Here is a 14131-nt window from a genome sequence, read left to right as displayed (position 1 = left end):
TCTTACTCAGCAGAAACGAAAAAGAACCAAGATATGCATTAACAGTTAAAACAAAATCAACTTTGCTAGTGTGCAAGTAAGTCAAACACAAGAGGGTTAAATAAGTTTAACACATTTCCCCCACTATTTAATAAAGAACAGCCCTCAATATGCACGTAAAATAAACCACAACTTCAGTGTTGTGCTGATGAACACCCGCTTCATGTCAACACAGCAGGTGGACCTGATACAGGCAGGGCAAGTCAAGAGCAGTCAGACTGGAGCACAGGACAGAGACAGATGACAACATTAAACTGACTAAACACTGATAGAAGAAGGTGGTATGGTGGTAGACTAGACTGAAGAGAGTGTATGGTGTAGTGGAATTATCAAATGACAAGACAAAAGGTAGGCAAACTAAACACAGAGAGCTTGGCCATGCAGGCTGTCTTCCTCATGTGCCAATGGTCTCACCAATTACCCCCCCTCCCGACAAAATGTTAAGCACTCATGCTTTGCCCCGATCATCTATCCTACAATTCCAGATATTGAATGCGTTTTTACAAACCTTCCACAGCATATTTCGCAGGGGGTGGCCAACTTGTTTTTAATGAAATCCAGGGAGGTACAGCTCATACACAGAAAGAGCTGAATTTAAACACTTAAACTGGGACTCTCTGATTATCAAGGGGAATGCCTTTTGACCCTTTCAGCTGTCATTGCTGAAAACCAGACTTGTGTATTGACACTCCAAATCACACGATTTCCAAGCAAGCTTTAAAATAAAAAGGACAGCAATGTTGCTAAACATAAATTTAATGTCCACATGAAATACTATGCCTGGTATACCAAGCAGGTCAGCAAACTATGGCCTGAATGGGCCTCTAACGTGGTAAAACTCCGTACTTGTGGAATTTCCAAGAAATGAGAAAAGTGGGACCTTTGTCCTGGCTGTGTTTCCCAAACAAGTCCAAGCCAGAGATCCACAGGAACATTGTAACCAATGGAGGACCAATCCAGTCTCATAAAAAGTATTCCGTTATTTTGCAGTGCAACTTGAAACAGCTGGAGAAAGCTGTTATATACTGTTCCTAGGTCAGGAGGATCCCGGCAGAAGTTAAGAGTTGTCAGTTTCAAGCGGCTGCAGTAGAGCCAGAGGGTGAATCCCCACTAATGATCGACAACCTGAGAGGGGGTCATAAGATTAGATTTTTTCCAGTGACCCCACATTCAAAACCTGCTGAAAAACTAGGATCTATAGGATAGATTGACTTTACAAATCCATATTGTTGAGCAGCATTTTTGAGGATGTGTGTGAAAAGCTAAAGTGTTCTTGTCAACTCCTCTTTTGCAGGGTCCAGGAAGAGTTAAGGCTGAGTGAGACCAGGCACAGTTAAAAGGCTGGGAATGCACCTGTACAGACTCTAGGTGTAAATAGAACAGTGCAATGCCCAGATCTGCAGACTAAGAAAAACTGTATTGACTGGGACACAGAATCCAAGAGGTTTCCAAGTGCTTGATGTATTGGTGGTTTGAGAGCAGTGTTGGGCTTAGACTTGAGTTGAAGCCTGGGTTCAAAAAGGATCCAGTCAGAGTGCCTCTTTATTTTTCCCTTTTCTGCTCAGGAGCATTCTTCGCCGATACGCTGGCATGTCCGACCCACCTTGCGATCCAGCTTGACCATCTTCAGTACAGCCTCTTCACGACCACGGCCCAGGTGGTCAAATAGGCAATCATGCTGCTCTGGAAGACGGTGTAGCATGCAAAATATGTAACCTGTAAGAAGAAGAAATTAATTGGTCATCACTCATATGTTCCTCAAAAGGCCTACCTAAAGTTTTTCATTTTTTTGCACTTAAATTCCTTTAAACTACAGTAACCAGTGCCAACATGCTTTTCAGCAACAGAAAGACAGACATTTTAAAAACCTGCAAGCATAATTTAAAAATCTATGAAAATGATAATACATCTACACCAGAACTTACGAACATGATTAGTAATGGAAGTCTGCTTGTAACTCAAACTGTTAGGTCAGCTCCACAACCTACTATTTAGAGTTTTATACATGGAAGACAGTGAAGTTTTCTCCCTGTGCATCAGACAGCACAGGAGAATGAAACAGTAGAAGGGAGTTGTAGTATAGTAGAGGACTGCATTAGGAGAACATATTAAAACTGTTTCAATTGAAATACAGACTGCAAGTCTCATTTGTATGATGACAACAAAACGGTCCAGGAGGAAGCCACCGACTCATTACATAAACATGTTTGTCAGCATCAGGTCACTTCCAGGTTACAATCAAAAGTAATAAGAGGCTTGAAAGTCTATTTATTCAAGTAATTTCTGTATAAGTCTGAATATAGCTATAATTTAAAAACAGTGAATGAAATCTACTCAGAAAAACTCCTTGAGGTTGCGCCCCACATCCACCCATACAAACAAGGCCATTTTAATCTGAGTGCATTTTGCTATCATCTAATAGCAGAAAATTGAAAACACAGGTCATTTTTGCTCTACTGCAGCAAAATTTTATGAAATAAAATAGTGAAGAGAAGAGGGGGGCATGGTGGCTGGGGTTTGCCATGACCCCACTTGGGACAAGCGGTTTCAGATAGTGTGTGTATAATAGTGAAGTGCCAAAAATGAATAACTTAGAACCTATATATCGCATTTACATAACATGAGATGCAAGTGTACATTGATAAATCAGACAAAAAAAAAAAAAGAGTTAAACGGATAATAATGCTAGAAACAACCAAATGGTAAGATAGCGGCACAACAATAGAACACACTTCCCATTAAACACACACACTGCTGAGTTTGAGTTTCCAGTATAATTTACAGGAGGCGTTCCAGTTCTGCTGTCACTATTCAAACACAAAAGTGCGACTGACCGCAGCGGCAGGAACCCAGCTCCTGCTGGACCAGCTCTAGTTTGATTTGACAACGATGGCATCGTCGGCGGCTTTTCTGTTTTGGCCCTCTTTGGCACTCCTCTGCAGCAGCCCCATCGTTTGGCCGAGCCCGCTTCCCTGGCATCACCTCATTGTTTGATCCAGAAGCTGAAACAGCAGTACAGTTGAGTGTTTTATAAGGCATAGTTCTCAAAACCATGAAGGATGATTAGCTGTTGAACCAAGAAGCAGTTATGTGAGGATTTAGTGGAACCAGTTCATTTCTGCTGTAACTTTAAAAGTATAAGATAGATTGATCAATGAACTGTGAAAGGTATATTTGCTAAAAACTAATTTAAAAATAGAATACTAAGCTTGATCAAGTTACTCACACAGGCTTTATACTAGAGATCCCACTGCAGTTCATACCAATTCCAATATGACCTTTAACCCCAATTAAAGAAACAGACCAATAGACATCCCTGTGTTAACGGAAGACTAGCTGTACCTGAGCCAGAAAGCCGTTTTGTGGGCACTGAAACTGTGCCTTGGGCTGTGTCTGTTGATGACCCTCCTGTGACATGGATAAGGCAATAAGGTTAGAAAACAGGGTTGTAGCAACCCTGTGCTGTGGTTAAAACCAGGAGAAGCTAAGTACAGTATTCAGTCATTCCTTCTGTAGTAACAGGGCTACAGTCCTGTAGAACATTTCTAAGCCTTACCAGCCCTATCTTTGCCATCTTGATTGCACAATGAGGCTTAACAGCCGGTTCAGCATTCTATTAGTATTTGTCTTTTGTGGGCCTTGTAGATTTGGAAGCTACTTGGGGGGGGGAGAAGGTCACCTGAACACCACCCTTGAAAAATCCTATGCAAGTAAGCCAATCAGCTCAACAGAGAAAACCAGGAAGTTTATCTTTGATTAAAAGACTGTTAAATTGCATCACATAAAAGAAGATGATGTGTAGATGTCAAGTGAGGTGTGGATTGCTCGTATTTCTTCCAGTAGCATGGCCACGAAGACAGTGGTTCTGCAGCAGCCCCTATCTGGGCCAGGACAAAAATAGCCTGCAGGCCAGGAAGGGGCACAGCCCTGCTGGAGCAGTGGCACTGCAGCTAGCCGTTAGTGTCTTCAGGAGCTGTCCAGGCCTTGGACAACCTGCAGCAACAGCACCATTTAAGCCTTGCTCATGCTCTTCAGATCATTAATACTGCCAAGTTTAAAAATAAAAAAAAAAACTGATTAACAGGAATAACTACCATGGTAATGTCCTAAAAGAGAACATGGAAAATTTGATAGCTTCCCAAAACTTTGATATGTACAAGTTCAGGGATTATCATTTACTATACAATGCTTTACCTCGTACTTTGTTTATACTTTGAATTTAGGTAACTAACTTCCATGATACACTGCTGTATAGTATTACTAAGATCACATTAGGTCCTTTGAAGAATATGCCATGACATGAAAAAGACCCTGGTTTTCATTCTACCTTTCAACTTGATTTGCAATTATATGTACAGCTAGATAAAACACTATTACCCAGAATATACCTTTCTCAAAGTAAATACATTTCTGCTTATAAAAAAAAACCTACACTATTAAAGCCTCAAGGAATCAGTGCTCATTGCTGACATGGCAACTAAATGATGAATAGTTTTGAACTAAGAGTTCTTACCCTCCTGTGCTGGCAAAAACAGAGCTTCTTTGTCTTCTGGAAGCATCTGCTCAGAGTTGATGGGTTCTGAGGTCTGAGACTTGCTACTGCTGCTGCTGATATCATTACAGAAGGCTACAGGTTGGCTACTACTAGTGCTGCGGGTCAGCTCTGCAGCATGGTGTTCACCTGGCTGCTTCTTCTGTACATCTGTGAAGCGAGAGGGAGAGAGACATCAAACCCTTACAGTATAAAATCATTGATCTAAAAGGGTCAGGAACAATAATGGGGGCAGTACATTTCCCTGACTCTGTAAAGCTGCTTCAGTTACAGAGCTGAGTAAGTTTGCTATAACCTGTGCTGCAGCATTTACTTATAATCCTCCATGCACTCCCCCCTGCTCACAGACATGGTCCACTTGAAGTCCTTTTTGTGGGAGTGGCTGCTAGTTACTATGGGCACCAGAGATCTAACACTATGTCTGACCCCACATCCAAATACACATATACACACACACACACACACACACACACACAATACAAGGGGATTTAAGAGCCATCCACAATATGAAGAAACAGCAATAGGTGTGGGGGGGGGGATTACTTATTTACAAGAGAGTCTAAAAATACACTGGGGTTTACCAGTATTATCAAATTCATTGCTCAGAGTCTGAAAACACTATTTTAAATAAGTCAGAGAAAAATGTGGATGAATTCCATGATCACTGCAGATGAATAATCAACGATCTGAATAAAGACTCAAGAGACTTACCAGCAAAGCACTTGGAGCAAAGGTTCATTGTCTTGCTGGATCTGAGCAACAGTGAAGAAAAAAGTGAAGTGATGTTATATTTCTTACTCAGGTGTTGACTTTACAATGCTGGAATGAAATACAAATTGACACACCCTCAAGTCAGGTCTGATGGCATATCCAGCAGCAACTCATTAAATGTAGTTCCTGTACTCAAATAGTGCAAGAGAACTCCATGAGTTACTGACACTAAAAATCAAACCGCAACAATGGTGAGAAGACCCAGCACTGCAGCAGCCACTAACATTTCACATGAAATGAAAAGAGCATGAAAGAGTATGAAAAGAGCAAAGTAAAGAATTACTGGACTCCACCTGCCCTTCTCTGCAGGACTCTCTCCCAAACCCAAGGTGTAATAAAGAAATATTATGTATCGGTTGAATATTTAATATTAGAATAGCAGGTCAAATGGAACACTAAATCATGTGACATGTCACGTGTGTTAGACCGCTAATTAGTTACTTGTACTGTCCGCCCCCCCAATTAGCATGATAAAGACAGTTGGGACACGGTACAGTCCTCGCTTACACCTCACCTGTCAAAATAAGAACGTGATTTTTTTCGGGACTTCCAAGGCTGGTAAGTAGATAATGTTAACAACACATAACTTGTCTGTGGTGCGGGGCACTTGACTTGTCCAACTCGTCTCGCCCCCACCCCTCTCTCTGCCCGCACCATTGGCCGCAGGCCCCTCGCTTACCGCGCCTGGGGACCCTAAGCCTAAGGTACTCCCGTACGTCCCCACCCGGAGACCCGCCGACGTGCGCCTCTTACCCCCAGAAGCCGCACGGACAGCGGGGCGGCAGACTGGGCGCCTTGCTGCGCTCGCTGCCTGTGTCCCCCATGGCTCAGACCCGGAACCGGGAGGATACGCGACGGCGAGGACGGAGAAGCGGCCCGTTCCTTGAGGGAAGGGAGGGGAGAAAAGAAAACGTGGCGCTAGTCGCAATCCGCTCCGCCAGATGACCCGAGCTCCGGATAAAACAATAAGTGAAGACATAAGCTGTAGAATTCGACACAACTGAAAAAACAAGACGTACTACTAGACCTGTCCGCTCGCCTGTCCCTATCGAGCGCCTCAGGGAACTGAGGCGGATCAGCTGGAATGGGGCCGGAACCAATGCCTTACGGAAGGGGAGGGGGGCGTTGGACTTCTCTTCACAGCCTGCGACAAAAAATACAACAAAAACAGCATCAAACACTGACTAATTTTTCCATTTCCTATTTACCTTAATTTGAAAGACAATAAAGCTATGTTATCCAGTCGGTGAATCTAAAATATTTATTGTTCTTTAGCCACATACGGAAGACATCCCATATTTTTAATGGACTCTTCCGCAAATTTTCCCTCGTCAGGTGCCAAGATTTATGAAGTAACTCGGGTAAGGGAATTCCATACAGTGAACGCTTCATTATTATTATTATTATTATTATTATTATTATTATTATTATTATTATTATTATAAAGTAACTTTCAAGAAGAACACGCGAACATTCACTGTTTGAAAGGGGAAACTTTGTGGCGCTGATACATGCAGATTGATCATTGCAATCGCAGGGTGCAGGACCATTGACGATGGGCTTCCTGGATTTAACATGGTTTCACAGTACATTAGTTATTAGGAATGTATGCTGTTGTGTTGTATTAAAAACAAAACAAAATCTATATTTATTAGCTTGCATTTTGACAAAACGCATTAAAATGAAACAATACGAATACTTATGAAGAAATCTTTCTTGCTTTTCAGTTCTGCTAAGTATTTCAAAATTTAGTCAAAGTTTAGTTTTTGCTTCATCACATACTATGGATAATATTTCAAAGCTTTTGAGTCTGTTTTGGGGCTGCTGTTTGACGTTAGATACGATATACATTTTTTTTCTTTTGTTAAAGCTTTTGTCCCCTCCTCAGATCTCTGCTGTAGGATATTCCTTGTTTCCCCCCTCTGGGTAAAATAAGTCTTATCAACTGGTCTAGGACAGCCCCTCAATATATACAGAAATTAAAGTCAACATTTTCACGTCAGACGTGTAGGACTCGTGCCAAATGGGTGTCAGTGCTTACAGACAGTCTGTGTCTTGTCCTGAAATGATAATTGGTTTTACTTCTGAGTATTTTGACAGAAAAATTTTCAGGTGCACAGCTTTACTATGCTGCATATCTTTACGTAGAACTACGTGTGAGTGGTGAGCCCAGACCTGCTCGGCCCAGATATCAGGCCGCTCGCTGCTGCATCCACGTGCATGGGCTCGTGCTGCGCACGGCGATGTCGGGTGCGTGAGAAGTCGACGGTTGCGGCTCCGAGGCCGCCTGAGGCGATTTTGCAGCCTCCCGCGCCGCCTTCTCCCACGCACGCTGCTCACGCTTTCGCTGAGTCGGTGACGGTGTTTTGACTGGTGTCTTTCGTTCAGCTCGTCGGTCGCGATAGTACTTTGCGTCGTATTTCTTGGGCGTATGTACTCGTGTTATGTGGTGTTCCTTCCTCTATCCCACGTATGCACTACCTCTCTGTGTCTTTTCATTTGGGAGCAATAGCGGCGAGGCGGTTGCATTTTTATGTGACGGCAATTCCCAAGTCCCCCCCCCCCCCCCAATACCTAGTGAGGAGAAAGAAGTAGTTCTACCTCAAAATATTTGAACATGTACATATTCAATGTAATGCATGCATGTTCTGTGCAAATAACAGCTTCAGAAGAATTTTCAAGATATTGCTTGAGGAATTTTGTGGCACATATTTGCCTGTTATACTATACCTGGGGTAATGTAAAGGATCAGTTTGAATGTGGCCAAATCCTCTGAAATGCCCATCTTCATATTCATGCTTCTGCTCTTTCATTAACTCATGACTGCTGTAACGGTGCTCATCAGCTGCCAGTCAGATGAAGGATTATTAACATTAATGATAGTTGTATTGGCTATGCTTGTGGAAAATCACATTGTTAGTCCAGTCAAGGATTTTTTTCACATTTTCTGTGCATTGCGCAAGCAGTGCAGGGTTGTGGCGGTCCATAGCCTATCCTGGAAGCATAGGATGTGAGGCAGAGTACACCCCAGACCTGACACCAGTAAACTGCTGGATAATTATACACACTTATTCATTTACACACACTTAGAGTTATTTAGAGTTGTCAGTTCACCTGAACCATGTCTTTGGGCTGTGGGAGAGGACATGCAAACTACACACAGAGCTGGATTCAAACTCACAGCACAGGAGCAAAATTAACTAAAAGGACAAACAGTCTAATATGAAACTGAAGAGATCCTATGTCAAAATATTTCAACATGTACATATTCAATGCAATGCATGGGCTGTGCTGCGGAGAAGTGAAACGTTGGAACCAGTGTCCTACACGACGCGGTCTAATCCAGAAGAGTTAAATCCCCAGTCAGTTGAACAGATCCCATATGTAGTAATTCACATTAGTCATTTCTCTGTTTTAAAAGTGTTTACTTGTAAAACTTCTGCTGTCTTTGGAATGGTGAAGCACTGCAGTGCAGGGAAAAACTTCTTTACATTTTCAACTCAGATTTTATTGTGATCATATCATTCTATGTGGACTCTACTGAACATTGAATGTTGGCACTTCCATTTCTGCAGAGTTGGTTCTCTTATTTGTCTTCATTGATATACCTCTCATATACTGATGTTACTTTTCTAACAATAACAATGCTGACCTACAGATAAACTGTCATTTTAATTTGAAGTTGATTGCATTTAGCTAAAGACCCAGCTGTAAGAACAGGCAACTGGAACTGAACTGTAACACAACCGAGAACAAAAGGACATTGTAAATGTTCAAAAACCTCAGAAGTCTTTTCGGTGTCTTCTGTAATAACAGTAATTACATATGTAATGAGGTAATTTAAATGACTTATTTTATAAATTAATATACAGTAAACTACATTATCTCTAACAGGACTCCTGTACAGCAAGTTTACACTTTGATAGTTACCTTTTGCATGTCCCAGCTAATGCAACATAACCTTAAAAAGTAAGGTCAATGAACTGAAGCAATGATAAAGGAACTTTACCAGACATTAGAAATACCTCAGTTCCCATTTATTTTTTTTTTTATATAATCCCAACCTATATAGATGCATTTTGTAACATATACTGACATATGTCTATTTTAAATATTACTTGTTATATTTCATATGTATGTGATTCACAGTCCCAAGGAACACACAGCTGACACTGACAACTTCCATACATACCAGTAAAACAAAACAATAAGCAAACTAGAAAGCATAGTCTATTTGAACCTAAAACATGTAAACACCATGATTCTACTCAAGTATCTGAGATTCACCTCTTCACTGCCTTAGAGAGAAGTATTCCTTGTTCACTGCAAAAAAGTAACAGAACACAGATAAAACATTTAAAACTGAACTGTTGGCATCCAGACTGGTTGCACCATTTTCATAATTTGAGTTCCTCTCAGTGCCATCCACTTCTGATCCCATGGATAGCTCACTTCGCACTCCCTGCTTGTTCTTAAACTGTTTTCCTCTCATCCCACTTTTCCAGGATCTTCCTGGCTTCTCTAGTTCATGATGGAGACCATTGCATTTGGGTTTAGGATTTCAATCCAGTATCCATCAGGATCCTGTATGAAGATTATCCCCTTGATTTTACCTGAGACAGTTGAAAGCCATATGAGAATTACTGTAAGTAAAGAAGCAACAACCATATGGGAATTTTCAAAATGCTGTCAGATGTCATGTGTTTCATACACACCCATAAGTTATACAAGCTTTGCTTTGGCTACTGTGATGTTATCTTTTCTAAAGAATCCACACTGTAAAATTGCACCAAGCTGCAATTCTGATACTGTATTTGGTTATCAAAAGACCAGTCATTTAGTGTCACATTTAAAAAATAAAAAATAAAAAAAACTATAAGAACAAGTTATTTGGATTTTCCTACTCATCAAAAAAGGTGTCACGATGTCTAAAGAATTTTGACCTAAAGATAGCAAGACTAAGTTTTCTCACCTTCATCTGGCTTCTTGACAAATATGACTCCCTGCTGTTGAAACATCTTGCAGGCAGCATCCATGTCAGGCACTGCAATGCCTATATGTCCTACAGGGTGAAGCAATTTACAAGGTTCGAAAACAGACAAGGGACACGTTGCAAAATGATACGTCTCGCACAACCAGAGGTGGATGTTCCATCTGTGTCCGATTCCCCCAAAAGAATTGTACTAGAGTATAGTTCATAGGAAATAATGTATTTTTCATGGAAAACAACACACATGATAACATATTACACTGCTTAACACCTACTACTTTCAGTTAGGCAAGTCCGTGACATTCCACAGCCTTGTGTGCAATCACACCCAAATAACCTGGTTGCAAATACCGCAACAGCAGTTACCCTACCCTGAAATACTTAGCTGTGGCCAAAACTCGTGTGAATATGAGCATAATAAATGAGTCAGGCAGGAAGTCACCGACTGCTAAAATGAATGTCAGAGAAAGCACAGCAGGATGTACCAAAACCACGGGGCTCCGAGTTTCCATTGTGGTATGCCTGAGTTTCGTCGGCCTCCGAGCCCCAGTTACTGCGAAAGGAGATGAGAGGTGGAGATAAACATTCCAGCTTCGATCAGCTCACAGATTAACATAAACATCAGGTAAAAAGATCACACAAAACACAATTTTCCCCCTAGAATACTAAATAAGAAGCTGAAACACTGTGGGACATGATGAAATATAATCCTCTGTGAGAGCTCAGATGAGGCTTCTGGTTGTGTTGCGTAGTTTATTAAAGTAACACCCAGGTACCACTTAGCATTGTCGCACCAGTGTACAAAGTGTGTTACACTCTATTGCACACAATCCTCAGCAGTGCAAAATTCAGGGTATTGACTAGAGTGTACTGAGGGGATTAGTGGGTAGAGCCTTTGCCTTGCAATAAAAGGGTCCAGGTTCTAGAACACACACACACACACATTTTCAGAACCGCTTGTCCCATACGGGGTCGCGGGGGAACAGGAGCCTACCCGGCAACACAGGGCGTAAGGCCGGAGGGGGAGGGGACACACCCAGGACGGGACGCCAGTCCGTCGCAAGGCACCCCAAGCGGGACTCGAACCACAGACCCACCGGAGAGCAGGACCCGGTCCAACCCACTGCGCCACTGCGCCACCGCGCCCCCGGTTCTAGAACATGAATTGCTATTATAAAAACTGCCTAGCTATATAACTCCATAAATTATTGTAAGCAATTTAGCAAACATTGAAAGTTGTTTTTGGAGAAAACGGTCAGCAAAATGAATGAATGAATGATGAAAATAAAAATGTAAAATAATATAAATTAAGAAATTAAAATAGAAAAATTTAAAAAAAAAAAAAAACTGTATATATTGCAAGGTAATGACAGTGGTGCACTTTGCTGCCAGGGCACTGATTGAGCTGCTCTCTACTGCACGGTACTGACTGCGTGAGCTCAACGGTGGCTCTGCGGGAGAAGGTCCAAGCTGTTCTCTCTTTCAAATCCTTGGGGATCTCCTCCTTGTCCTCGTAGCCCAGGAAATAATGTGTGAACCTCATGGACGGAAAATCGATTTTCTGAAGCAACCTGATGGACAGACAGAAAGATAGACGAAGTCACAGCAAGGAGAGAATCAAACCTGAGAAAAGAAAACGGTAAAGACCGAGAAGAGCAAATTATCTTATTGAATAATGATCTGATTTTTCAAAAATAATGCCAGTACCCTCGTCCAGGTTGACCTGGTTATGCGTGAGAGTAAAGGAGGGGGATGTGGTGTGACTCACGTCATGCCCAAGACACGGGTGTAGAAGTCCAGAGATTTCACTGGGTCTTTTACCCTGAGCATAGTCTGCTGCAGCATGTAGTCCTGTAACACACCCACACACATGCACACACACAGACCGCAGGGCTCACTGAAAGGGATAAGGGTGTTCCAGACTTGCTGTCATAAACTAGTTTGACACGAAAACATGGAGATGCATCAGCTGATAAGTCCAGTAAAAAGTACACCCACACAAAGCAGCGTAGCCAATGACCAGAAAATGATGATTGTCTTGTTGTAGCAAGAATTTGATACACAGAATAAAGCAAATCTTTCTTTACGGCTTCTTTTGCATATGATAAATCACACGCTCATATTTCACAATCATGCTTTATTCTTAATATGTAAGCCTACCTGGTTAGTCTTTCCTGTGGGTAGAGATGCTGAGCAGAGGACTAAAGCTGGACACAGAGCTTTGTTGTGAGCGGAGAAGTTTAGTACAGTGGGGGGGGGGGGGTATGACAGTCAATAAGCTGGGTGTCTACTGGGGCTACAGGTGGTGTCGTACTAAGGGTACAAACTTGTAATGTGAAGAACTGAAGCCCTACTGCTCTCTACTGTACTACACTTAACCAGGGTGGCGATATTTACATTTATTCATTTGGAAAACACTTTGATGTGTAACTGGGAAGTGACCCTAACTAACGTAGCACTTCCTCACCCCACAAACATCCGCACTACAGACTTTCACACCACCGATTTGCAAGCCAGCCATGAATTCTGCAATGAACCATTAGCAACTACGCCTAGAAATGTGAACACTTTTCCACACATCCCCGTGCCAGAGTATGAATGAAATGGAGACTGACGCGACGGTATACAGGGTATTATTACAGGTATTATTCGGTACACATACCTCCAGAATCATGCTAGCTGTTTACTGTTATTATTATTATTATTATTATTATTATTATTGAAAGAAGTTAATGTACACACTTTCCTGGGAAAAAGGCTCATCTACGCAGCCAATGAAAATCATGTGCTTTTAAAAATGTAATACAGTTCTGGGGGGGAAAGTGCCCCCCGCAAAAAAAAAAATCTTATTTGTCCCCAATTTTTTTTTTGTATTTAATAACTCCCTTCACTCGAATTTATTCTTGATTCTCTCACTCCCTGACCAGAGTTGTTACTTACAGCCCTGAGGCTGTATGACGGTTATTTCCTAGTGAAGCAGGAACACAGAAATGCAGGAAATCTAAGAAGTTTTGTTGTGAAATCGCTTACCTTGGTGATGGGATTCGCTTCTTTATCTGCAGCGGCGGCCGCAGCCTCGTCCGACAGTCCCTGTTCGCTCATGGTGCGGACAAACAGCAGCTATAAGTGCGCTCCAGCTCTTGTGTGTGTATATATGTGTGTCGGGGTGGGGGGATATAGGTCCTTCCCCAGTTCACTCCCTCGGGAAGACTTTCGATTTAAAAAAACCACACGAATCTCTCTACGCGTGTGTGTGTAACTGATAACAAAACTATGATTCAGGCATGTTTTAAACAACTCACTGGTTAGCGGGCATTAATGAAGGTCGTTCCTACAAGAGTTCCTGATTAAGAATAATTCTTTAAAAGCTGTAATGGCAAAAATGCCTCCGTGCACACCCAGAAGTCCAAAAACCAGGAACAACGTCCAGGATACTCGGAGCGGGGTGCAGTAATAGTTTGCGGCCGTAAGATGGCGCTGCTAAATCATTTTCTAAACGAGGAATCGTTCACGTTTATTCATTGAGCTGATATTTTTCTCTGAAGCGCCTTACGATGTTAAGGTTACAATTAGGTACCCATTTACACAGCTCGGTAACTTTTAGTAGACTACTTTATGGTAAGTACCTTGCTCAGGTACTACAGCCACAGGTGGGGCTCAAACCTGCAACCTTGGAGGCAGCATCTCTAACCGCTAAAACCTGTACAGCTATTGCTTAGTTATGTTAATGTAGGGTTTAAATGGACGTTTGTATTTAGTGCAACATTTAATAACAGGTG

General features: G+C 42.0%; 2 protein-coding genes across 3 annotated transcripts; both read right to left on the bottom strand.

The window, feature by feature from the left end:
- Window positions 1–49: 49 nt before the first annotated feature.
- LOC114912095 (AN1-type zinc finger protein 3-like) lies at window positions 50–6446 on the bottom strand. Of its 2 annotated transcripts, none has more exons than XM_029257161.1 (6): window positions 5877–6107; window positions 5303–5343; window positions 4553–4741; window positions 3382–3447; window positions 2874–3041; window positions 50–1755 (listed from the first exon to the last, which is right to left on the bottom strand). In XM_029257161.1, the coding sequence occupies exons 1-6, from the start codon at window positions 6017–6019 to the stop codon at window positions 1601–1603; spliced, it is 762 nt and encodes a 253-aa protein (XP_029112994.1). In that variant the 5' UTR covers window positions 6020–6107; the 3' UTR covers window positions 50–1600. The 2 variants fall into 2 exon arrangements, with proteins under 2 accessions (XP_029112994.1, XP_029112995.1); XM_029257162.1 differs by lacking the exon at window positions 5877–6107 and adding an exon at window positions 6116–6446 and having other exon boundaries at window positions 51–1755.
- Window positions 6447–8814: 2368 nt separating this feature from the next.
- On the bottom strand, window positions 8815–13784 carry LOC108929251 (lactoylglutathione lyase-like). Its single transcript, XM_018743628.1, has 6 exons — window positions 13383–13784; window positions 12121–12203; window positions 11783–11923; window positions 10838–10905; window positions 10335–10424; window positions 8815–9975 (listed from the first exon to the last, which is right to left on the bottom strand). The coding sequence occupies exons 1-6, from the start codon at window positions 13452–13454 to the stop codon at window positions 9884–9886; spliced, it is 546 nt and encodes a 181-aa protein (XP_018599144.1). The 5' UTR covers window positions 13455–13784; the 3' UTR covers window positions 8815–9883.
- Window positions 13785–14131: the final 347 nt, after the last annotated feature.

The sequence above is a fragment of the Scleropages formosus genome, chromosome 1, assembly GCF_900964775.1.
Source record: "Scleropages formosus chromosome 1, fSclFor1.1, whole genome shotgun sequence".
In the NCBI taxonomy this organism is placed as follows: domain Eukaryota; kingdom Metazoa; phylum Chordata; class Actinopteri; order Osteoglossiformes; family Osteoglossidae; genus Scleropages; species Scleropages formosus.
Note: the sequence above shows the minus strand (reverse complement) of the source record. Positions and strands in the feature narration are given on the sequence as shown.

What these genes read in the sequence shown, in the direction of transcription:
- LOC108929251 (XM_018743628.1), bottom strand. Translation starts at nt 13,454, where the DNA reads ATGAGCGAACAGGGACTGTCGGACGAGGCTGCGGCCGCCGCTGCAGAT. An exon ending in ACCCGTGTCTTGGGCATGAC is followed by an intron (nt 11,924 to 12,120) that starts GTGAGTCACACC and finishes TCTGTCCATCAG; the next exon opens with GTTGCTTCAGAAAATCGATT. An exon ending in CTCGGAGCCCCGTGGTTTTG is followed by an intron (nt 10,425 to 10,837) that starts GTACATCCTGCT and finishes TTCACCCTGTAG; the next exon opens with GACATATAGGCATTGCAGTG.
- LOC114912095 (XM_029257161.1), bottom strand. Translation starts at nt 6,019, where the DNA reads ATGGTGCGGGCAGAGAGAGGGGTGGGGGCGAGACGAGTTGGACAAGTC. An exon ending in TTGCTCCAAGTGCTTTGCTG is followed by an intron (nt 4,742 to 5,302) that starts GTAAGTCTCTTG and finishes CTCGCTTCACAG; the next exon opens with ATGTACAGAAGAAGCAGCCA. An exon ending in AAAACGGCTTTCTGGCTCAG is followed by an intron (nt 3,042 to 3,381) that starts GTACAGCTAGTC and finishes CTGCTGTTTCAG; the next exon opens with CTTCTGGATCAAACAATGAG.